The sequence below is a fragment of the Prunus avium genome, chromosome 2, assembly GCF_965620075.1.
Source record: "Prunus avium chromosome 2, drPruAviu1.hap1.1, whole genome shotgun sequence".
NCBI classification, from domain to species: domain Eukaryota; kingdom Viridiplantae; phylum Streptophyta; class Magnoliopsida; order Rosales; family Rosaceae; genus Prunus; species Prunus avium.
Genome location: NC_142285.1, coordinates 23,928,301 through 23,954,379, shown reverse-complemented (window position 1 = coordinate 23,954,379; position 26,079 = coordinate 23,928,301). Strand labels below are relative to the sequence as shown.

The 26,079-nt window shown below is 37.2% G+C and overlaps 1 protein-coding gene across 1 annotated transcript; it reads left to right on the top strand.

Annotated features, from left to right (window-relative positions):
* Positions 1-720: 720 nt before the first annotated feature.
* LOC110773269 (uncharacterized) lies at positions 721-25,627 on the top strand. Its single transcript, XM_088249650.1, has 7 exons — positions 721-1,230; positions 2,393-2,884; positions 2,962-3,111; positions 3,518-3,616; positions 22,730-22,759; positions 22,889-23,319; positions 25,142-25,627. The coding sequence occupies exons 1-7, from the start codon at positions 861-863 to the stop codon at positions 25,490-25,492; spliced, it is 1,923 nt and encodes a 640-aa protein (XP_088105776.1). The 5' UTR covers positions 721-860; the 3' UTR covers positions 25,493-25,627.
* Positions 25,628-26,079: the final 452 nt, after the last annotated feature.

Below are 26,079 nucleotides of genomic sequence, written 5' to 3'. Positions count from 1 at the left end.
TCGAATACCAAAAAACACAAAAAGATTCAATTTACAAATCTAATTGACTACACCTGTCTTAAACTAATACCACATTAGTGTTTGTGTTGGGCTTTAGCCTTTCTTGTTACCAAAAAAAAAAAAAAAACTAACACCACATCGATGTTCCAAAAACTCAATCCTTTCTTTGATCTTTGTTTGTTGCTTGAGAATTTCATGTAGACCCCCTCAGCCTCAGGTTTTTCATAATTACAGTGCGACCACAAATAACATCACATAAAAACAAGGTTAAAACCCAGTTGCCGAGAGAGAGATTTGGCTGGGAAATGACGATTCTAATGTTTTGAACATTTGATGCTGGAGGTGGGTTGATGGAAAGACAGTCTTGGCCTGGGACCGCTTACTAATCCTAACACATTTTAAAGATAGGGGGTGTGACTGTAATGTTGCCAAACCTGTGGGGTCTGACTATAATTATGCCAAACGTCAAGGGGTTTAAATGAAATTCTCTCTATTGCAGGCCATTCAAGTATTTTCGTTAAGTTTCTCGGAAATCCGGTCCCACATTGCTTTACTTTGTACGAAAATCTTAACTTCGGTTTGTTTTTTTACCCATTTTCCTCTTTTCCTTTTTCTTTTTACAAAGCTTCCACTGAGCCCTTCGTACTTGTTTGACCACATATCCATTAATATGTTAGGTTTCAGGTTTAATTTAAAAGAAGAGAAAGCAAAAGAGAGAAAAGCAACTATGAAGAAAAGCAGTATGTGGTCCTGTTACAGCATAAGCAATCGAAGGGAGGACTGGGTTCTTCACAAGTTATTACAAGGATATTAAAACCTCTCTTAAATTTTTTCTCTTGTAGTGTGCTTGACCAGTAAGAATGGAAGCAAGTGGCGTCCTCGCAGGTGCAATTGTTATGGAAGTTCTTCACAAGAATAACTATATGCATTGGAGTGTATTGGTCAAAAATTACTTGTTGGCTCAAGACCTTTGGGATGCAGTGGAGGCTACAGCTGAACCTCCTAAAGGAGAAGACCAAGACTCTGATGATCGGCTCAAGACTTGGAGGAAGAAGAATGCGATGGCTTTACATACAATCCAAATTTCGTGCGGGCCAGAAGCTTTTTCGGTGATTAGAGACATGACTTCAGCCAAGATTGCTTGGGATACTTTGGCAGAATGGTTGACGCCACAGCCATTACTTCCATGTAATTCGCCTGTTCAGTCTGCAAACTCATCCAACAACCCAGGTATACTTGATTCTCTCTCTGTGACAAGCAAAGGTGCTGATCATTTAAGGACTAATTAGTTTACTTTTATAAAAGAAATATATATCCTCGTGAAAATTACAGGCATCAATATCAAATATATGTGCAGCAGTGCGGAAATTAAAACTTCATTCTATAACAAAACGTGCTCCAAAGAGGGTTTTTAACTCTAGTGATCCCCTTCGTTGATGGAGCCCTCCAATAATATTGATGGGGAGATATTTTGTGGGGTTCGTTACGCATCGGATTGAATTATTTTTCTTATAAGATCAAATCTGATACATGCTAATGCGCAGTCAATATATCTCATTCGTTTACGCATCTAGCCACCAAGGGTGGAACTACATGTAGACTAGACTGGGCTTGAGCCTGGTGTATGCAAATTTTATAAGGTATTTCCTACTCGCACGAATATTATCCCACCATTTTTTAGGCTAGGTAGCCCATAAAGTCACATACTTGCTGCATATATATATATATATTAATATAAGTTATTTTTTATTGCTTTTTGGTTTGGTGTTAAAAAAAGGAGTCACTTCTCTCAGTTTTGTATTGTTCGTTGTTTTTTTAATTACTTTTTCCTTTGCTTCTGTTTTTTTTTTTGGTCAATTACTTCTTCATTATGTGGTTTTCCCAGTTCTCTCTCTCTCTCCTGGGTGCTATGAGAGGAGGGGGAATCCACCACCACTATGGTGGGAACCATTCTTTTCTTCTCTTTAGTTCTGCTTCCGATTTACAGGTTCGCACCCAGATCTGCAAGTACAACAAAGCTTTTGTGTTTATGACCCTGTTTAAATTTTTTGGATATGCTACTGCTACGAAGTGTACTTTTCTTTGTGTTTCTTCTTCCCACAGTTTTAGTTTCTGATTCCCACTTGGTTCTCACTGTATCAATTAGCATACCAATAAATAATTTGGTTCTCATTGTTTATATAGATCTCCCATACAAAAATAAAATAAAATTTTAGCACATCCCCAGGAAAATTTTTGGTTCCGCCATTGCTAGTCACACATGATAGATTTGATTGAATAAAAAAAAAAAGGTACATATAAGATGCATGTACAATTCATTCAATCATTATTAAAACAAGAAATAAATGGATTATGTTATGTGAAACAATTGAGTAATTAAAATTTGGGGCAGGACATGACGCGACTGTGGATGACTTCCATCAGCATCAGCCGTTCTTCAATGCTGTGAGGAGTGGGGATTGGAATAAAGCAAAGGAGTTTCTTACCCTACATCCCAATGCAATAAGAACAAGAATTCCATACACAAAAAAGACAGCTCTTTACATGGCAATAGAATTACAGCACGAGCATATTGTGGAAGGGTTGGTGGAGTTGATGACAGAGGAAGACTTGGAAATAAAAGCTCTTGGTTGGACTGCTCTTGCTGTTGCTGCAAATAGAGGAAATCTCAAAATGGTTGAATGCATGGTTGAAAAAAGCAAGAACATACTTAGTATTGCCATTGAGGAAGGCAATTGGACTCCAATTCTCTTGGCTTGTCTCAATGAACATTGGGAAATCGTTCATTATCTCTACTCCGTCACTCCATTCGAAGATCTAATGCCAGAGAAAGGCCCGTACGGCGCTGGACTTGTTTGCCATTCCATGTTTGTGAGAAAATTTGGTATAAGTTTTAACTTAATTATGACAACCAAGTTGATTAAGCTTTTCCCATTATAACACTTCTGTTCTCTACTACAGATATTGCACAGGAATTAATTCAGCGTTGCCCACAATTGGTCCGTACTAAAGACCCCCATGGGGTATCCCCCATACATGCATTTGCATTGATGCCTACTGAATTCCCAAGTGGAACACGACTCAAATTCTGGCAACGATGGATCTATAATTGTTAGTATACCCACATTCTCTTTCCTCTTACAATGATAGTTATATATAATATTTCATTGTCTGTTACAAACACTCATCTATACTATATGAGAAGAGGCATTATCAGGCGCCGACCTAAGACTTGAAATGAAAATTTCTAATCTCTAAGTGGCCATTCTTATACCTAAATAACAAACATTGTCAATAAATATGATCCAAGTTTAAACAAATTGGACATATAATATAAGTAAGATTTCCTCGTGGTGTTCATGTGTTCTAATGAAGGTACGTCCAACTGAAAGAATCTGTGAATGTTTCTATATACATATATAGCATATATACAAATCAATTATCACAAGAGATATTGGCAATAGTAAAAAAAGGTAGTTTAAATTATTTTGATTGAGGTCACTATCTTTTCTGAAAGGTATACACGTAAAAACTACTCGTGCCATCGGTGATATTCATGTTAGTGTTCATAATGAAGCAAATGAAGGAGGTAATCGAACGGATATCACTTGGTCAGGTATGTTGCGACTCAAAGTCTAACTCTTGTTTTATTTAATAAACTTGAAATAATTTTTTCATATGTTATTTGTTAATTTGTTTTCTCAATAACAATAGTTGAGACTAACTACTGTTAATTAGCAAATGAGTTTTTTTTTTTTTTTTTTTATCAAAGAGAAGAATTTCATTGAACTTTTTTTTTATCAAAGAGAAGAATTTCATTGAACTTGCATCAACACTTACAATAGAATCAATTGGCGAAACGAAGGGATAAGAGTGGCCTCATTAAAACCTTGCCATATAAAACCGAGCAAATGAGTAATTAAATCAACTACCACTACTACAAAAAACACTTTGCGCGACGAACGATTTTTGGTCGCGCAAAGGAAAATTTCGTCGCGCAAACTTTGCGTGACGAAATTTTGGTCGCGCAAGTTATGTCGCGCAAAACTCGTAAAGAAAGGGTTTGCGCGACGACGAAAATTATTCGTCGCACAAAGCCACTTTGCGCGACGAAGGATAACAACTTGCGCGACGAATCATGACGACTTTGCACGACGAAAATAACAATTTTGCGCGACGGAAAATAACAACTTTGCGCGACGAATATTATCAACTTTGAGCGACGAAAGTTAATGTCGCGCAAATGTACTTTGCGCGACGAATGTTAACGTCGCGCAAAGGTTTGCGCGACGAATTATTCATTTTTTTTTATTTTTTTATTTTTTTATTTTTTGAAAATTTTAAACTAAAATAAACTAATTTAATAGTTTGCGCGACGAAATATTTTGTCGCGCAAGGTTTTTGACATTTTTTATTATTATTTCTCTTATATCAATTTCATTATATTAATTTTTAAAATTTGATTTAATTGTATGATTTTATTTGTCTTAATTACTTTAATTTAAATTGACATATTCAAAATAAAATTACATAAGAAAAATAGTGGTCAAATTATCCAATATACATAATATTCAAAATGTACACTTAAATTAACAAAGTACAATAATAAAATCTACAAGCATCTTATATCAAATCCTCAACTTTAGCCTCAACAATTCCCTACAAAAAAACAAAAAAAAAAATATTGTCAAATAACAAAACAATAACATAAAATAATGACAAATAATTGGCATAAACTCAAAACAAACTCCAAAAACACATATTAATGAAAAAAAATTAAAATTTACAGAGAAGTGAGTGTGAGAGAATTAGAGAAGATAGTGAGAGAGAGATGAGAGAGTGAGTGAGAGTGAGAGATGATGAAAAGAGAGATGAGAGAGTGAGTGAGTGAGAGAGAGAGAGATAGTGAAGAGAGAGATGAGAGATTAAGTGAGAGGAGTGAGTGTGAGAAAAATGGTAGGATTTGGGGAGTGGGAAAGAGAGAGAAATGGTAGGATTTAGAAGACATTGAGAAAATGGTGGAGGAGTTATTTTGCTTTTAAAGAACGTATCACTTTGCGCGACAAAATAATATATTCGTTGCGCAAAGTGTTTAAAAAAATTTAAAAAAAAAATTCCCATTTTCGGTGCCCGTCAAATTTTTTCAGTTTTGGGCGACGAATTTCTGGTCGCCCAAACTTTTGCACGACTAAAATATTCCCGCATCCCATTTTTGGTGCCCGCCAATTTTTTAGAGAATACATTGCGCGACGAATACTTATATATTGGTCGCGCAAAGTCGAAATTTTTTTTTAAAAATCCCATTTTTTGTGCCCGCCAAATTTTTAGAATATATACTTTGCACGACGAATAATTATATATTGGTCGCGCAAAGTCGAAATTTTATTATTATTTTTAATTCCCATTTTTTGTACCCGCCCAAATTTTTAGAGTATACTTTGAGCGACGAAATATTATATATTGGTCGCGCAAAGTTGTAATTTTTTTTTAAAAAAATTCCCATTTTTTTGCCCGCCCAAATTTTTTTTTAAAATTTAAAGCTACTAATAAATATATATACTATTCAATTTCTTAAGTGTTATACGTTCAAAATAAACAAATTTAAAGCTACTCAACGATCCAACCGTCAAACTTGTTTGTTTATACTTCGAGATCATATACGCCAAAATTCAGAAAAAATAAACATTAAGAGATCAATTAATGGGACAAAACATTCGAAGGTTATAAAAGAAAAATCAAGATTTAACGGTTATTTCAACTCTGATTTTGATGATTTTTTACAGCTACACTCCTTGACCCTATATGAATACAATGACTGCATTTGATCGTCAATTTAAAGTATTTACACTAGTAGATACCACAAAATCTTATGTTATATTTAATAAAAGTATAAATAAACTCTTAATTGTTAGTGAATATATTGTTTTGATGGGATATGTATTCTATGAAACTAGTTTCAACGATCCTACCGTCAAATTTGTTTGTTTATACTTCGAGATCGTATACCCCAAAAATCAGAAAAAATAAATATTCAGAGATCACGTAATGGGACAAAACTTTTCGATGGTTATAAACAAAAATCACGATTTTACGGTTATTTTAACTCCGATTTTGATGATTTTTTACAGCTACACTCGTTGACCCTATATGAATATAATGACTCAATTTGATCTTCAATTTAAAATATTTACACTAGTGGATACCACAAAATCTTATGTTGTATTTAATGAAAGTATAAATAAACTCTTAATTGTTAGTGAATATATTGTTTTGATGGCATACGCATTCTACGAAACTAGTTTCAACGATCCAACCGTCAAACTTGTTTGTTTACACTTCGAGATCATATACGCCAAAAATCGGAAAAAATAAACATTCAAAGATCAAGTAATAGGACAAAACTTTTCGATGGTTATAAACGAAAAATCATGATTTAACGGTTATTTCAACTCTGATTTTGATGATTTTTTATAGCTACACTCCTTGACCCTATATGAATACAATGAATCAATTCGATCGTCAATTTAAAATATTTACACTAGTGGATACCACAAAATCTTATGTTACATTTAACAAAAGTATAAATAAACTCTTAATTGTTAGTGAATATATTGTTTTGATTGCATATGTATTCTATGAAACTATTTTCAACGATCCAACCATCAAACTTGTTTGTTTATACTTCGAGATCATATACGCCAAAAATTGGAAAAAATCAACATTCAGAGATCAAGTAATAGGACAAAATTTTTCGACGGTTATAAACGAAAATTCACGATTTAACGGTTATTTCAATTTCGATTTTGATTATTTTTTACAGCTACACTCCTTGACCCTATATGAATACAATGAACCAATTCGATCGTCAATTTAAAATATATATTTTCTAACAAAAACCCAGTCCGAACTACAATAATATATGTTTCTAACAAAATAATTTTTTTAAAAATTTATTTTTGTACAGACTTTGCGAGACGAAGATTATTATTTGTCGCGCAAAGTCATCCAAAAAATTTTAAAAATAATTTTTTATTTTATTTATTTTTGTAAACACTTTGCGAGACGAAGATTATTATTTCGTCGCGCAAAGTCATCCAAAAATTTTTAAAAATAAATTTTTATTTTATTTATTTTTGTAAAGACTTTGCGAGACGAATGACACTTCGTCGCGCAAGACTTTGTGTACCGAATATTTGTCTTTCGTCGCGCAAAGTCATGCATAGATTTTTAAAAATAAGTTTTTATTTAATTTATTTTTGAAAAGACTTTACAAGACGAACAACACTTCGTCGCTCAAGGCTTTGTGCGACGAATTTAAGTGTTTCGTCGCGCAAAGTTACTTTTCGCGACGATGCTTTGTCGTCACTCAAAGTTTTGTCGCGAAAAGTGACTTTGTGCGACGATTTGTATTTCGTTGCGCAAAATTTAGTCGCGTAAGACTTTGCGTGACAAAGTTTAATTTTCGCCGTGCAAAGTTTGGTCGCGCAAGGGGTTTTTTTTACTAGTGTACAAACATACATAAAGAAATTAGCTATAGACATAGTAAAAGGAAACATCACTAGAATTGAAGAAAGCATGAAAAATTATGGAAGATGGCTCCTAGAATTTGTAACAATCTCTCCTTGATGCAACAATGTGCTTCTGTCAATTCTAGTGGTGGTGGCTAGGTCTGCAATAATTTTGGGTATTTATAAGGAGCACCTCCTTTAGAATTAGTGTTTCTAAAGGCTTTTATGAATCCGAAATATCCAAGGTTTTCCTAAAGTTTCTAAAAAGAGTGATGCTATTTTCATTCTCTAGATCCTATTTCTCCACCCACCTTATTTTCAAAATTTTAAAAGCAAATTTACCCTTTTGTAAAATGACTTTTGAGGACTTAATTAGGGAAAAAAAAGAACAAAGGCAAAGAAAAAAAGAAAAAAAAAAGAAAGAACAAAGGCAAAGGCATCTATCAAACTATGTCTCTCTATTTGCACCCACCCTTTGCAGTAAGTGTGGTCTCTCAACTCTGTAAAAACTCTGTTTGGATTTTAGGAGTGAGAAATTTATAGAGAGAAAGAAAGAGAGTTTCTTTCTGTGTGTGTAAAGAGAGTAGCAGAGATACATATATATATATATATATATATATACAGTTTTGCTCACATCAGGATGACTGGATTTTAATTAAAATGCGGACACTAAAGGTGAAACGTCAGATCAATCTAATGGTTCAGCAGCTTTGATATGTACTAATAGACAAAACTTAAAACCACGCGCAGATCAACTCTTTCGTTTTTTTTTTTCACGCACAATCAGCCACTTTAATGATTATTAAACTAATTTAATATTATATCAAACTTATCATACCTTTCTCTCTCCTTCTTTCTCTCGATTACCTCACACTTTCCCTTCTCTCTCTTCTTCTTCCCTCTATCTCTCACCCTCTCTTTCTTTTTCAATTTTCTTTCTTTCTCTTTCTTCTCTCTCTCTCTCTCTTCTTCTCTTCCCTCCGTACGTCTCTCTCTCCCTCTTGATAAATTTTGTCCTTAATGGCAGGTCATATGCAATCATAACCTATAAATTAATTGAAAATTTTAATTGGGGGTTGTGAACCTTTCTGCGATGATGGGTGTTTCTTTGTTTCTCTCTCCACCAATTAATTGACAAATTTAATTGGTTTATACATTCCTCCTCTCGTTTTTGCCTTTCCATTCGTTGTTTTTTTTTGTCCGTTCTTTCTCACTTTGAAACCAAAGATAGACACAATTGTTTCATTCTCACTCTCATACTTCTCTCACAATTGTTTCATTCTCTTTTCTTTTTTCTTTTTTTCCTTCTTTCGCTTTTTCTCAATTTTTCTTTCTGCTCTTTTTTTCCTGTCATTTTTCTCTCTTTGAAACTAATTGTCACTGTTTGTTTGATACCTATGTTTTCTTTATAATTGACATGCTCCAATAAGGAAAAAAACTTTAAGCAAATAATACCTTATTATTAAGAAAAAGTTAACAGAACTCTTGAAATATAAAAGTTCTACAAATTACTTGTCCTTGCAGCATCTCTTTGGTTCAAATTCATCTTTGCAAGAAAAATTATATATTAAAAAAACCTAAAAGATTCCCATGTCCGCATGTTTATTCGCATAGTCTAGACTCAAGTGCAAGATGTCCTATATTCATGACTGTAGTATGAAGCCCACGTTTGCACTTCCAGGTAATTTTTAGCCTGTTAAAGGAAAAATGAATATCATAATGTGCTACTTCAATTTTCCTGTCAATAAATTAACACACATATATACATCAATATTACCTATGGAGAAGGAACTCTCATCTGTATCAGATAAATTTGAATTTGCATCATCGCATCTACATCAAAGGAAAACAATAATTAAGACGATTGATGCAATATTCATATATAAAAAATTTGAATAATAATTACACACTCACCCATTTTTTAGCATTGGACAATTTCTTTTATCATGTGATTGTCCAATTTTTCCGCATCCATGGCAGCGCCTACTCTTACTCTTTCCTTTCTCTTTTCCTCTTTTTAGCCTTTTTCCACAACCTTTTGCTCTAACAGGAAGTGGTTCATTAAACTTGTGTGCTCGAGTAGTACTACATTTTTCAGGAACTCCACTTGTAGCATCAACTATAGGTTTGATCTCCTCAAGCGCATTTTGTAATTTTTTTGCTACGATGTCACTTGCTTCTTCATTTGTCATAGCTTTATCAATTACATCTAAAGCAAGTTGAAACAATCTAGTTCGTCTCACAAGAAATGATTTTTCAGAAAAATCATTTAATTCCAAACCGTCATCATCAAAAACTCTCTCTAAATTTTCTGTTTTAGTCCATCTCTTCAAGATGTATTGATGTGGCAAATAAGTGAACCGCATCGTATTAAAAAATGCCAAGATGTGTCTACATGTGATTCCTTGACTCTCAAATTTTTTGCAACTACACGAAGCAAAATCCAATTCTTTTTCATGAACAATGGCTTTTGTCATTGCTGGATCTTGATCAGTAATAATCATTTTTGGGGAACCTCCAGGCATGGCTTTCTTAAATTGTTCAAATAGCCAAAGAAAAGAATTAGTTGTCTCATCACTTAGGAATGAACAAGCAAACACTGTTGTTTGACCATGATTATTGACCCCTACAAATGGTGCAAATATCATACCATACCGATTAGTGTTATAAGTACTATCAAACACAACTACATCTCCAAAAAACGTGTACGCCTTCCTTGATTTTGTGTCAGCCCAAAAACAATGAGTAATTCTATCTTCTTCATCTGCCTCAATCTTAAAAGTGAAGGACGGATTCTTTTCGTGCTCTAGCTGGAAATGCTCATACAACATATCTGCATCATGTCCCTTCAACCCATTACGCAAATTCCTTTCATTATTGTAAATATCCTTCTCTAGACATCCAACATTTTCTATCCCCCCAACTTGCATTTCAAGAAGGCTAAATTGTTGATGTGTGGGTATATTTGCTGCTGAAAATAGTTGGGTTATACACTTATGAGAATTTGAAACTGTACGATGAGACCTTAACAAGTGTACTCTTTTAGGACTTGTTAATGGGTGGTTGTGACCCTCCACAAATAGGCTGACTACATAGGTTCCCGATTTCGACTTCACCACAGCTAGCTTTGCCTTACAACCCTCTCGAGTAATACCTCTACGCCTTTTTTTCTCACCAACTCCTTTAGCGGGCACTCCTTCTTTAGAACACACATACTCCTTTCGTAGGATTTCATTAGTTTCTTTATTCTTCCTACTAGAATTGATTCTGACACTGAAACCAGCTTCCTTGGCATAATTATTGTAGAACTCATGAGCATCATCTAATGACTCAAATCCTTGGCCTGATTTTGGCTTGTGGTCATCTCTTAGTTGTGGTATGTAGATTTTGTCACACGAATCTGAATCTGAATTTAATCTATACTGTCCAAACCCTTCAGAATGACCATCTAATTCTTGCGCCATGTAATCCATCTTCATGATACAATTACAGTGAAAACAATAATAATAAAAATCATAAAAACCATAGAATAATATTTCTAAAAGAAGAAACAAAGAAAAAAAACTAAGAAAATAAATGAACAATTGTTTGCTGTATAATGAAAAACGTTGGTCAAGAAATCATGACAGACAAATTGGTATACAAGTCAAAAAAACATAGAAATCACGATGGTCAAGATATTAAATATTATAATTCGAGTTAAAAAAAAATAAAAATAGAAAAGCACTTACTTGAACTTCGAAGTTGGAAGAATCAGTTCAGTTGTAAGGTTATGGTATTGATGTGTTGGGGCTGTCAATGTCAAAAAGATGTTGAGAAGATGGAGGCGTTGAACAATTAATTAAAGGTTCACAACCCCCAATTAAAATTTTCAATTAATTTATAGGTTATGATTGCATATGACCTGCCATTAAGGACAAAATTTATCAAGAGGGAGAGAGAGACGTACGGAGGGAAGAGAAGAAGAGAGAGAGAGAGAGAAGAAAGAGAAAGAAAGAAAATTGAAAAAGAAAGAGAGGGTGAGAGATAGAGGGAAGAAGAAGAGAGAGAAGGGAAAGTGTGAGGTAATCGAGAGAAAGAAGGAGAGAGAAAGGTATGATAAGTTTGATATAATATTAAATTAGTTTAATAATCATTAAAGTGGCTGATTGTGCGTGAAAAAAAAAACGAAAGAGTTGATCTGCGCGTGGTTTTAAGTTTTGTCTATTAGTACATATCAAAGCTGCTGAACCATTAGATTGATCTGACGTTTCACCTTTAGTGTCCGCATTTTAATTAAAATCCAGTCATCCTGATATGAGCAAAACTGTATATATATATATATATATATATATAAAAGAGAGAGTGCGAGATGCAGCAACACCTAATGCAGATGCAGCCCATGATGGCAGCCTGTTATCCCAACAACGTCACTATTGATCACATTCAACAGGTCCTCTTCTTCTTCTTTGCCTTTTTGCTCAGCTCTTTTACATGATCCTACATTCCTGCCAATAACAGTGTGACATGTGTGCATAAGTTTTTTTTTGTGTGTGTTTTTTATGAATTAGTTTTACATATGTGTCAAACTGTGATTCGCAAGGAGGCAAGTAGTATCCTTTGTGTTGACATGGGGAATTGACCTAGCTGAATAGAAGACTAACATCCAACCACATAGCCATAGGCCTAAAACAAGACATACGTAATAGGCTGAGACCAATTGTTGGCCGATCAACCACTACAACTAGACCTCTCCATGTACCACCACTAGCATGCGCTCGGGTCAACATGCATAGTCGGACTCACCAATGAATCCCCATCTAAAATGGTCGGTTATTAGCATGCTCGAGCTGTATAGAGAAACCTATATTCGATATTCACTTTCGTGCTCGGGACGATGTGAAGATCATCCTAGGCAAGGACGGACCCAGGAATCTTAGCTCGTAGGGTCATAGTGTAAAAGTTCAAATTTTTTTTCGAGGCAATGGCAATGATGGCAGCAGCGGCAATGGAGGAGCTGGGGCTTAAAGGTTTAGTGAGGGAGAGAGTTAAAGGTTTGGGGGGGTGGAGATTGTGGATTTAGGTTTGAAGGTTGAGGAATGGGTGTTTTGGAGAGGCTAAAGTCGGGAGGGTATTTGCAATATGTTCTAATTTTTTTTTTAAAAGACCTGGACCAAAACGACGTCGTTTTGGCCAGGTCTTTTTAAAAAAAAATTCGCTGGGGCTGTGCCAAAACGACGCCGTTTTAGCCAGCGTGTTTTAAAAAAAAATTAGCTGGGCTGGACCAAAACGATGCCGTTTTGGCCAGCGTGTTTTAAAAAAAAAAATTTAAACGCTGGGCCAAAATGACGCCGTTTTGGACAGCATGTTTTAAAAAAACACAGAAGCGCTGGGCGTCTTCTTCTTCCTCATACCAGAAACCTTCTCCTTCTTCATCCATTCATGGGGTCACACAGCCATTAAAGGGGACCTTCTACCCAAATCGGCCGCCACCGTGGTTGTCTAGGTTAAAACTACGAATCCATACTTGGATCGACTACAAAGGCCATTGGAATCGCCGAAAAAGTTGTTGAAAACCTCTGAAAAACCACCGACCTTTCGAGTTCCTAGCACTGCCGTGAGCAACTAAGGTGGCTGGGTTCTTCACCAGATGTGACCGATGGCATTAGAGGTCGTGGCCGGATGACTTTGGACTATTGTCATAAAAAGAAACAGGTGTTATGCGTCGTTTTCACCAGAGAGAGGAGAGAGAATGTCGAGCATAGAAGAAGCTAACCTGGAATTTTAAAATTTGACTTCTTCAAAATTACAGTTGTGCCACTAGTCTTCTGTACCCCATAACCCTCTCGTTAAAACTTCAATTTACGCGTAGTATGTGTCTACGAACCCGTGAGAATGAGCCCTATGCAATGGAGTGAATAAAACTTCCAAAACCAGTCCCAAACAAAAAATGAACCTTAAACCACATAAAAACCCTGGGGGCAATACCATCAATTTATTTTAAATTTCAAAAATAAAATTAAAAATTCGGGACGGGATGTTACATTAGCTCCTTAAGTTTCAATAAATTTCAAAATTGTCCCAAAAACTTCATTTTACTTTGCAAACGGGTCCCTGGTGCGAATTTAGTGAGTTCCGAGGATTTTCAACCAATTTCTCCTCTAATTTTAATCATAATACCATTTAAACAATATAAACTTATGTAACCTTCCTCCTAGTTCATCAAATTCACTCAATTCACACCAAACTCAATAAACCCCCAAGATTTCACAAACCTAAGTAAAAACGCTCCAGCAATCCAACCTGTAAAAATTTATGTTTAAACTCCTCTGAATTCATTTTGAATCCTCAATTAAACTTCCAATAACAATAAACAGCTAAAACAAAGGAATTGAAGATTATGAGTCAAAAAGCTCAAATTGAACGAATTTTAAAATCTGAATAACATCCCCCCAGATTTACCTCAGTTTGTGGAGCTCGATTCATTAATCACATTTGCGAAAACGGTTCATCAATCTATTTATACCTAGGGTATTTTTTCAAACCTTCAACCCACAAAGGAGGATGACGTGGATAAGCCAATTAGAAAAGCGTTTGGGTCTATAAACAAAGTGGATTGGCCCAAAGTTAAATCTCAAACCAAGTATGGAAACCCAAGGTCGTGACCCAAAACTTGTGCAGGGTTATAAGGGTTTGGCCCAAGCTTCGAGCTTATCCAAAAGATAAATATCCTCACAAGATAAGATTATCCAAGTTTATCCAAAAGATAAATATCTTAAAAAGATAATATCGTCCAAGTTTATCCAAATGATAAATATCTTCTTTTATCCATTTAAAATACGGGTCTTCACATACAGTCACACAAAGAAGGATGACCTTGTTATGTTCTTCCATCTTTCATTATTTCTCTAAGTAATTAAAGCCAAAAGTATTATTGGTCAACACAATCGGAGTTCTAGAACTAAAGTTATGAATTTAACAAGATTTTGAAGAACTTTTCTCTTCAGCCAGCCGCCATCATCGCGATTGGCCTCCTCTACTCATCTTGTCGTCATCATCGCCCTAGTATCATTTGATCCTCCACACTGTCTCAATACCCTTGGGTCTGGTGAGCTCATGTTGGCTTTTTCTCACGCCATTGACCTCCCCTTGTTTTTTCAGTAGAGTCTTGGGGGTTTTTGGTGGTTTGTTTTTCTTACGACTGGGGTTGGTCTTCTTTTAGTTGCTACCATTGTCTCCATGTCTTCTCTAGCCTCTGATCGCGGCGCTACCATCACTGATATTGAATGGTCCTTTGGGAGCCAATTTGTTCTCATGCCACGTGGACAGGTTGGTGTGATTATTGGTTCTTCTGACACTTTTGATAGTTTTGTTGGATTCATTTATGGTCTTGTAGTTAAGGTCCTTACAGATCAACCTGTCAATTGCGATGGGTTCATCAGAACCTTCTCGCAACTCTAGAAAGGCTCTGCAGATGTCCCTATCAAGGAAATTGACTCCAACAGCTTTTGGGTACGCTTTGTTTGTGATCGGGATAAAAAAAATGAGTCCTTGATATGGAGCCCTGGGTGTTTCGATGCTCTTTGATTTTGTTGGCAGACCTCCCAAATGATGGGATTATGCATTCTATGTCTGTGTCATTTGGCACTTTTGGGTTTAGCTCCCTGGTGTTCCTCATTTCTATATGACTATCGCCATTGCTAAAGCAATTGAGGCTAGCGAAAGTTCTTTGGGTGGATAATTGTGATGGTACTGATTGTGTGAGGCGCTTTATTCCTATCGTGTGCAGTTTGACGTCACACAACCCCTTCTTCGTCAGACACCAATTACTTTTCTGGAGGTGGGAGAACAAATGGTGGTACCAATCGAAAAGTATGAAATCATTCATGGGTCCATCAATCCAAATTTGTTATGCTAAAACATGAGAAGTTAGAATATGAAAATATAAGAGAATATGAAAATGAGAGAAGATAATTTTCTGGGTTTTCAACTTGTATCAGTTTTTATTGATTACAACATATTTATACAAGTCCTACAACTACAAACAAGAAAACAAGGTTTCTTCAAACAAGGAAACAATGTTCCCATAAAACATGGAAATAATGTTCCTATAAAACAAGGAAACATAGCTTTAGCTAACACTCCCCCTCAAGTTGTGCATAGATGTCATCAATGACCAACTTGCCAAGAGAGAGACTGTCGATATTAATATTTCTGCATCAAGCTTCTTCTTAATAGAATGTCGATCCACTTCAACATGCCCCCTCACGTGGGACCACTGCATAGTGGGCCACATGTGGAGCAAAGGCCACATCGAAGTTAATCATTTCGGTCTGTCGGTGGCAACACCAAATCCAAGTGCAGCCGGTTGGTCGGTAGATCACATAAACCATGTGAACAAGGTAAAGGCAAAGCAAAGAACACAGAAACCCTGTGAACACGGCAAAGGTAAGGTAAAGAACACAGAAACCCTGTGAACACGGCAAAGGACACAGAAACCCTGTGAACACGGCAAGGACACAGAAACCCTGTGAACACGGAAAAGGACACAGAAAACCAGCAAAGGCATGAGCAACAATATTGGTACCAACAAGAGCAACAATATTTTCCCCAACAAGAGACATAACAGGCAGAAACAACAACACTGGCAGCAGCAAGAGTCATAACAGGCAGGAGCAACAACATTGTCCCCAACAAGAGACTTAACAGGCGGGAGCAACAATACTGTCCCCAGCAAGAGACATAACATGCAGGAGCAATAACATTGTCCCCAACAAGAGACATAACAGGCAGAAGCAACAACACTGGCTAGCAGCAAGAGTCATAACAGGCAGGAGCAACAACATTGTCCCCAGCAAGAGACATAACAGGCAGGAGCAACAATACTGTCCCCAGCAAGAGACATAACAAGCATCATCAACAGTAATCAACATTGTCCGCAGCAAGAGCAACACAGGGCACTGGCACCAGCAAGAGCAATATAAGGCACTGGCACCATCAAGACAAGGCAGGGCAAACAACTGTGGCAGCAACAACATCATAGACAACTTCTCTTCACTCCCCCTCTCCCCCTAAAGAGAAAGGGTCGATGGAGCCATATGATCAGTGGTACTTGAGAAACATGCACGGACAATAAGCCATTGCAGATAGGTAGATAAATTGCAGTGGAATATATGAGCAGCGGTGTCAATCCCCCTCAAATCCGACGATGTATGAAAGTCGAGATTTGGAGAAAGTAACACCCAAATAAATAGAGAGTAAGAAGACACGAGTGACTTTGGGCAGACACGGGTGAAGAGAAGATAACAAAAAATAAAAATACAAATAAGGTGGAACAAATGGAAGACAGAGTGCACGTGGAGATGAGAACAAAGTCTGAGAAAGAAAATTGTGGCCTTCAATAATATAAGGAACATAAAGGATGAACACAATTTGAACAAATAAAAAGGAAGTGAAACACATTATCAAATGGGAAAAGGCCATACATGCGTGCACAGAGAGAGCATGCGATTAAGCATGAGAGGAAAATAAATAGGAGCATGAGGTTAAGCATATAAGGGAGCCAACATAGAAAAAAAGATGATAAAAGATACCAGTGGAAAAATAGACAGAGAAGGAAAAAAAAGCATATAAGGGAGCCAACATAGAAAAAAAGATGATAAAAGATACCAGTGGAAAAATAGACAGAGAAGGAAAAAAAAGGGCGTGAGACGAACAGGAAAAAGAAGAAGAGCACAAGAGATAGCACTTTGTTGGTGAGAAAAGAAACCATAAAAAAGAATAAGATAATTAAACACAAGATGTTGTCGTGAGAGAGAAGTCATATTGAAGAGGAGAAAAAGGTAGACAAGGTGAAAAAAAGAAAAACACCCTCGGGCCAATAAGTTGGCAAAAGCAAATAAAATCAATAAAGAAAAGAAGATCAAATTGGAAGAAGAGAGGATAAGGAAAAAATAATAATTAAAAGGAGCAACAACCCAAATTGGAAGAAGATAAGATAAAAAATAATTAAAGGGAGCAACCATCATGTGGATAGGTTGTTGAAAAAGGAGATAAAATAAAATAAAATAAAACAAATGAGAGACCCACCGAAAAAAAAATAAGAGTTGGGTCGTGGAGAGTGAATAAAGAGAGACGGCGTGGGAAAAATAAAGAAGAGAAATAGAAGGGTGCCAGGAGCACATGACAGGGAAGGACTAACAAATATTTAAAAGTAACGTAAAGACAAAACATGACCATAAAGAAAAAGGAAGAAAGAAAAATTGTGCCTGACAAAAAAGTTGTCTGATAAGAAAAATGAAGGAAAACTTTGAAAAGGGTGCTGAAGTGAGCAATGAGAGAACCAGAAAAGGGTTTTCGTGGGTGATGAGCTTGAGAAGGGGACTGAGTTTGGGAAGAAATGGTGAGATATTTGAGATGGAGAGAGATGGGTGTGGAGAGTAAATATAAAAAAAAGGTGAGAGAGTCCATGGAGAGAGTCAGCACATGTGCAAGAGAGCAACAACACCAGTTAAGGGACCAACGATTGTGCAAAGGGACCAACGACAGAGAAGCACGGCAGGACAGAGACAAAGGCCTGGCTGGAGAAGCCTCGGCGAGCGGTGACGAGGCTCGTGGAGGAAGGCGACGGCTCGGTGAGCGGTGCCGAAGCTCACGGAGGAAAGGGATCATGATGATCAAGGGACGTACTGCCCAAAGGAAACAGATCAGGCCATCATGGCCCAGGGGCTTATTGCTCATACAGATGAAAGAGAGGAAATTTAGCAGAAACAAGGTAGTGACAATTTTTATATTTATTTTTATACTGGAAGGGAAAGAAAATGAAGAAAAATGTAGTGATAAAAGAAGCTGCGAAAAAGGCTAAGGTAGAAAGAAAAAAATGTTGATTATAGAGGAGAGGAGAAACAAGAGAATTTACAGTAACACGAAGATACGCCAACGACTCTCAATTTGGCAGAGAATTAGACTTCTCATGCTTTCTCATGATTTGGAGCTTCTAAACAAGAGAATACGTTAGCCAAAATCAGACGCCGGAAAGGTACTCATACACAAAGTGAGGCGCTGGAAGCATATTTTTCTCAAAGTGCAAGCAAACTCATCTATCAAGCATTTGACAAAATCCACAGGGTGTGATACCAATCCACATGCCAAGAAATTTCATTTCATTCAAGCATTCCAAGCAATTCGGGCATTTCAAGCAAAATTGAAGAACTCATGCTCTTACGATGATGCCTTTCAACATCATGCTCTCACGACAATATTGCTCAAGGACATGCTCTAGCAATACTTAGATTAGCACTCAATGCCAACAGAAAAGAGATGCCAAATTCTCAAACAAAAGCAACATGCCAAGCAAAACTTATACATAAGCTTTCTAACCATTCTAGCTAGAACATCCCACCTTTGAAAAATCACTAGAAATCAAGCTTACCACCAACAAGTCCCAAACTTTCCAGATTAGAACTAGACATATCAAGCTTCATTTTCCCAAAATTTTGTTACATTTCGAGCTAGGGAAGCATGTCAAACAGATTCTTAAAACAGCCCATGCCGCAGGAACTGCACAGTTCCAGCCAGCTTAGCCCTTACTTTGAAATCCCACTAAAAATTCATTTTTTCTTCAAGTGACGCAAGACCAATTCCAAAATAGCCATTGAGAAGTCCATTTTTATGTCTCAAAAGCTCCAACTCAGATTCGAAAAGAAACATTTCAAAAGTTCAAAAAACAGCCAGCAAACTACTTTGAGATATTTCGACAAACACTTGGCATGCATACCCAAGTGAGCTTGTATGACTCTTGTTTATCACCAAGCTAGAATCCTAAATCAAAAGCTCAACCTCAGAATTCAATTTATAGTTCACAAATGCTGGGAAATATAGAGGAACTCAAGCATTCAAGCATAGAAAACAAGCATGCAACAAAGGCATCAACATTAACTCATGAACATGGAGGCAGAGAGCACTAGAATGGGTGGATGATCCTCAATTTTGGATATGTTATAAAAAAAACATAATTTCGAGCAAATTTTGTGAAGGAAGTGCAATCATCCAAGCATCATAAGTTAAAGACATATGCAGAAGCAGAATTGGCAGAAACTCACCAGCCATGGATGAATGCAGAAGTTGCAGACCAGTTTTGAGGTATCAAAAAAATTCAAACCATTTTGAAAATTTTACAGGCTATAGTACTCGAGCAGATGAACAACTTTTATCAAGGAAGTTTTCTGATCCAAGCTTCCGAAATATGACTTACGTACTGATGCACAATACCCACTGGTTTGGGTCTTGGAGAAGAAGAAGAAGAAGAAGAAATAAGAGTGAGGGAAAATCAGAAAATAAAGCACGCCATGCCAAGTGAAAGGGAAAAATAGTAGCCACTTGCAAATAAAAAATTCAAGAGGAAGGGGCAACACAATTTTTCCCACGTGAGGGCCAAGACAAGTCGTGTTCTTCCAGCACCTGCCTTATTTCAAACATCATTCCAGCACATGCCATATTTCAAGTATTCTTCCAATATCTAGCCATCATGTCGCACGCTATCACCTTCACTGAAGTTTTGTCCGCTAAAATTCAAGGTGTTCGGAGGCCGGTGCCGTAAACCCAAACACAATGGTGAATCCAAACTCATTGCATCCGCAACTCCAAGATTGGATCCCCACCGTCCACTAGCACATCTGGCTACTGTCAAATGACATCCACCATGCTAAATGTCCCAAAAGCCATATCAAACCATGCTACCTTAGCCAAAGCCAAGCATCCAAGCATACAGGCCAAAATCAAGCCTACACGCCAATGCCAAGCATCCAAGCATACAAGCTAAAATCAAGCGTATACGCCAATGCCAAGCATCCAAGCATACAATCATGCAAAATCAAGCCTCTCTAGTCACTCAAGCAAACAAGTCATGCAAGCTAAGCTAATCCACCAAGCATTCTCTTCTAGGTCATGCCACAAAATAGGTCAACTCTTGGTAATTCTAGTGAGTGACCTCCAAAATTACAGTGTCTAGGAAAGTTCTTCAAGGCAACACCCTCGGTGTTTAAGAAGGATTGGATTTTAAGCGGGACCATCGTGACCCCTCCAACCTTCCCGGAAAAAACCTGGCTGTAATTTCAGAGACACTTAACTAGTCATCCTTAAGTTGTTCCTAAACCCATGCCATGCCATGCGACTGCAATTTATTTTGGGCTGGAAATTGATTATTCGGACCATTTCAATACACATTCATGGCCCCAATAATCAAGGGGGCTAATGTTGAGGCCCAAAAAATCCACGGTTCGGCCCAAATAAATTCTCGGCCCAATGTAATACCTTACCGAGGAGAAGCCCGATTAGGGCACGCGAAAGTTCATCATACGCGCTTGCACACATGCCACGCCAAGCAAATAAGCAACACGTCACGCTACAAGCTTAAGTGGGCCCAAGACACTCAAATGCCCGGGGCTTGCTTGAGTGGGTTGTGGTATGGATGGTAACAAGTTATCATGGGGCCCATCGATGGGTCGAGAAATGGAAGTCTCGGGTCGCTTGGGGGCCTCGAGACTCAAGCCCATTTTCTTAGGCCCAAACATGGGTAAGCACAAGAAAGGAGATGGACCATTGCCTCAACCAAAATAGCCCATTAATCCAATAAACTAGTCAAAAAATAAGCCCATTGACCCAATTAGAATAAACTAGCCAAAAAATAAGCCCCTTAACCCAATTAAAACAAACTAGCCAAAATAAAGCCCAACACTTGACAAAGCTATCCCATCCATTGGATAGATCTTCTGGTTGTCCCAAAAGCCAACATAATTAGGATGAAACCAGCTCAAGCCTTGGCACTCAGTTTGAAGGCAAAACCACCAACGAACGTTGGAAAGCTACACGTGAGTGGCTGCTGGGAACAAGTTCCAAATGCAAGAATTCAAGAAACCAACGGATCTTGGCACGCAGGGGAGGACGCCATCCCTTAAACCAACGGGTACAGTCACTTTCTTTCCTTCATCAGACTTGGCCATGGAAAGAGGAAGAAAGAGGAGAAAGAAGATGGGTGAAAAGGGGAAGCTCCCTTTTGAGGCCGCCGCTGGAAGAAGCTTGAGGCACCCAAAATCTCTGATTTTGTGGGATTGGGCAGAACTGACCTTACCACCATGAGGTAAGTCAAGAAGGAAGAGAAGAAAGGAAGAAGAAAGCCTAGCTAAGTTGGGAAGAAACCATTAGGGTTTCTTGGAGAAGAACAAACCTCAGCAACTATAAATAGGGCCTCTCCTACCCAATACAACACAACCCCACAGCCTTCAGAGAGCAAGCTTTCTCTCTCTCTCTTGCAGACCCAGCCAATTTTCGTGCTTTGCTAGCCCATTTCCCCCATTTCCCCTGCTTTGGCAAAATTGCTACAGCTCTGACAGAGTCACTGTCGAGCTGCCGGAAGCTGCGAAAATCACCCAAAACTCTCCTCCTTAGAACCTCTCCTCTCTTCCATTAGAACCTCTGACCTTCATAGGAACCCACAAACTTTTCCTTTCCCAAAGTGCTAAACCCATGCTAATTTTGCTCCCATGCCATAATCTTCTCATGCAAAGCTAGAAGATTTATCTGTAATTTGTTGTTATTTTTATTGGTGAAGATAACCAAAATACTTCCTAAGGCCTCGCTATCCTTTCGAAGCATTTTGGGGCTTAATTTTCGAACTCAGACACAAAGAGGACAACTTCATCAGCCCAGCCCATTTGCTGCCGGAAGAAAAAAGCCCCTACAAAGGGATCATCCCCCTTGGACATTAAGGTTCTCTCTAATGGCCATGCCGAAAGAGAGCATAGGCTACTTGGTTAGTCCAACGACTGAACCCTTATGTCCGCTAGGGACCAATCGATTTTTTTTTTTTACTAGTTACTTCCAACATCATCAATAAACTATTATCGCTTTTCCCAAAAACAAAAAACAAAGGAATGTTGGTAACCGCCATGTTGCTCCAGTACAGGTCAAAAAAATCGTGTAGATCTTGGAGATGTTCTCACAATATTCTTAAAGTATTGGATATTTGGTTCAAAGTTGATCCTACGCATATTCGCATCCGTTTCTGTATGAAAATATTCCTTGCACCTATTAGGGAACTTTTCATGTGAGCTAATGTTCAAACAAAACATGTAAACACGTGCGCATTTTATTTTTCTTTCGTTTTTTACATTTTGTTATGGCATACATTTCTCCATCATATTTCGGATTTTGAACTTATCTTGCTGTGCTACGTATATTGCAAGGTCTGATCACGAATCTCCTTGAACTATTGGGTATGCTACATTCTTTACCACTTGTCGTTTTTCTTTTCTCCATCAATGGTTTTAAAATTCAATTTTTCTTGAAGGATTTATATGACTTTTGTTTTTGTGTTTTTTTTATTTTTTGCAATGATAACCTAGGAATCAACCGCATACGTGAAATAAAATTGATCCATTCTCAATCCCTTGGACTTCTAGATCACATGTGTGAAGTGATAAAACATTCAGATGGTATAGACATGGAAGATTTATGCGGTGGAGCCATTTTCCAAGCTGTCGAGCTAGGGGTTTTCGAGTTTATTGATCGTATATTCCAAGCAAGTCCAGATCTCGTGTGGAGCAATAATCAAAATAAAAGAAACCCCTTGCAGTTTGCCATTGAATGTCGTCAAGAAAGGATTTATAGCCTGATTTATAGACTCGATAAAACAGAAAGAAATGTGATTGGAAATCTTGCAGATACCTCTAACAATAACATGCTACATATGGCAGCGATGTTATCGCCATTGGCAAAGCTAGATAATATCTCAGGTGCAGCATTGCAAATGCAGAGAGAATTGCAATGGTTCAAGGTCAGAATATATCATTCCATATAATTCAGAGTTAGTTTTCTTCTTTTTCTATGAATTCGTTTTCATATGGCCCCTTCTCAAGACCCATTTTCTTTCAGTGAAATGTGGGAATTCGTGGGGCTCATATAAATTGTTTACTTCTTCAATTACGGCTAAAAATTCACACTCTTACAAAAAAAAAAAAAAAACTCGCTAAAATTAGAAATTACTAAAATATGACATCTAACTATGATAAATAAATAAATATAGCATTTCCTTACTGTATTTCCTGTAAATAATGAAAGTTCATGATGAAAGGATCTTGCAATAAGCAGTGAATAAATACATAGCTGGGATTTTGCAGAAAATAGGGTTCCCTGCATATTGTGGGAAGCTTTTTTAGTTGAGAGCTGAACTAGGCCTGGTGGACTGCTGTAAAGAGCTCTAGTTCGCCTTTTATGAGTTTCTAGCACGAGGCCCCAAAACATTCCGAAAGGATATGTCAATTTTAAGGAATGCCCTGGAGATGAATGACTCCTTCAGGTATTAGTGAATCAAAAGTGATCTCGATTTTTGAGGCTTGTAGTGTGGGAGCTAAGAGTTCATAAGTTTAGAAAAAGAGATTTTATCTCGGCTTTGAAGATGGTGTTTTTCAGACGGTTTAATGGTGGATGAAGCTCAGAACATGGCGGTGTTTATTACAAACTCTTGTTAGTCTTGGATTTAAACTGAAAAACACAGTTCCAAGAACTACATAACCAGTCATTCTCGATTTCCTAGTCTTTGCATAGGTCTTATACTCCAAGTTGATTAGCAGACCACATTTAAGTAGTTTAAGACGAATAAATATCTTACATCCAATTCATAGGCGCTAGAGCTTTTCTCTGCCTCAGACACCCTAGCAGATGGTTTTTTTGTTTTTTCCTTCTTTAGCCAAGTCTTTTCACGTTTTACTCCTCACTTGCCTCAAGCTAGCCTTCATTACTGAAATATATTTGACTAATGCACTGGTGGTAAGGTTGTGAGTTTTTAAGGTGGAATTGGGGTTCGAAACCTCCTTCACCACATAAATATTTTAAGGGTATTCTATTATACATTTATTAATTTGAAAATAAATATATAATTATTGGGTCGGATTCGGGGATGGGAATGTCAATACCATCCCCTATCCATACCCGACAGGAATTTTTAAACTTCGGGGATCCCCATACCTGATCCCCGTTTTTGCCCCGAAATAACCCCCCATTAGGGCCAAGGATCCGGGGACCCGACCCGATGGGGATTTATGTCATCCCTAATTGGGTCCTATTTATCGGCTTTTACTTATAAAAATTAGGTTTTATTTTATAGAAAAATAAGATGATGGGCTATAGGTAATAAAAAATTAATTTAATAGAAAAAAACCAAATTTACTCAAAAAGAAAGTAGAAAAAGAAAATAAATAAATAAAAACTTACAGATCCCTCTCTGGCATATACAAATTTATTTTTTGGAGGATGACAAGTGGTACATAGCCGAGCTAAAATGGAGTCATCTTAGTTCAATAACATTAAATCTGATTTATTCCGATTCTGAAAACTAATGTTTGAATTGATGGTAATTTCCAGCGAACATCGAACCCATCTTCTAATGGAGAACCAGCTGGACCAATTAACCTTGAATAGAAACAATACAAATGCACAGTGAGAGAAAAATTAAAATAAAAAAGGTTTACTACTACATGGCTGCATGTCTTCGGGGTTTATATGGGCTCTCAAAATTCAAATAATCAATGGTTTGGAATGAGACATGGAGTAATACGTACGTTTATAGTTACACTGATCTTTTGTTCAATAAAATGTAGGAGGTGGAGACTATTGTACTTCCGAGGATGAGAGACACTTTAAATGCGGAGAATTTGACACCGCGTGCTCTGTTTACCAAGAATCACAAGGAATTGGTGAAGGAAGGAGAAAGATGGATGAAAGAAACTGCAACTTCTTGTACAGTTGTAGGTGCTCTCATTATTACCATCATGTTTGCTTCAGCATTCACAGTCCCTGGTGGAAACAATGGAGAAACAGGCATTCCCATATTCTTGAAAAAAAAAGTTATTTATGGTTTTTATAGTTTCGGATGCTATATCGTTATTTTCTTCCACAACTTCAGTGTTGATGTTTCTGGGAATCCTTACGTCACGTTATGCGGAAAATGATTTCCTCAAATCCTTGCCAACAAAGATGATAATAGGCCTTTCCACCTTATTCATATCTATCGCAGCCATGATGGGTGCCTTTTCTTCTGGCCTTTTTATTATGGTCCATAACAAATCATGGATTGTTATTCCAATTATTTTTCTTGCTAGTGTTCCAGTCACCTTATTTATTTGGATGCAGTTTCCTCTCCTTATTGAGATTTTCATTTCTACTTATGGAGGAGGAATATTTGATAGGAAAGTCAAACCATAGGCATAAATTCTTGATGGCATTGGTATGTAATGTGTACGTGATATTGTATAACTTTCGTAATGTTGTCACTTTTTTGAATCTTGTATGTGTTTGGCATCCTATAATAAAAATTTGAAGTTCAATATATATTTTATTTGCTCGTAGATAGCCTCTTACACTTAAAATGACTATAGTTTAGTGGGCTTGGCATGAACTTGATTGAAATTGAATTCAGGCCAGTAATACAGAATGGCTGGTGGCCCTGCTCCTTCCATCTCTCTTTCTATGAGCCGCCCAATTTGATATCAGAAGGATAATGGAAAGTTGAAATGGTCACCCGAGCTGGAGTGAGATT

What these genes read in the sequence shown, in the direction of transcription:
- LOC110773269 (XM_088249650.1), top strand. Translation starts at nt 861, where the DNA reads ATGGAAGCAAGTGGCGTCCTCGCAGGTGCAATTGTTATGGAAGTTCTT. An exon ending in CATGTTTGTGAGAAAATTTG is followed by an intron (nt 2,885 to 2,961) that starts GTATAAGTTTTA and finishes TCTCTACTACAG; the next exon opens with ATATTGCACAGGAATTAATT. An exon ending in AACGGATATCACTTGGTCAG is followed by an intron (nt 3,617 to 22,729) that starts GTATGTTGCGAC and finishes GTATATTGCAAG; the next exon opens with GTCTGATCACGAATCTCCTT.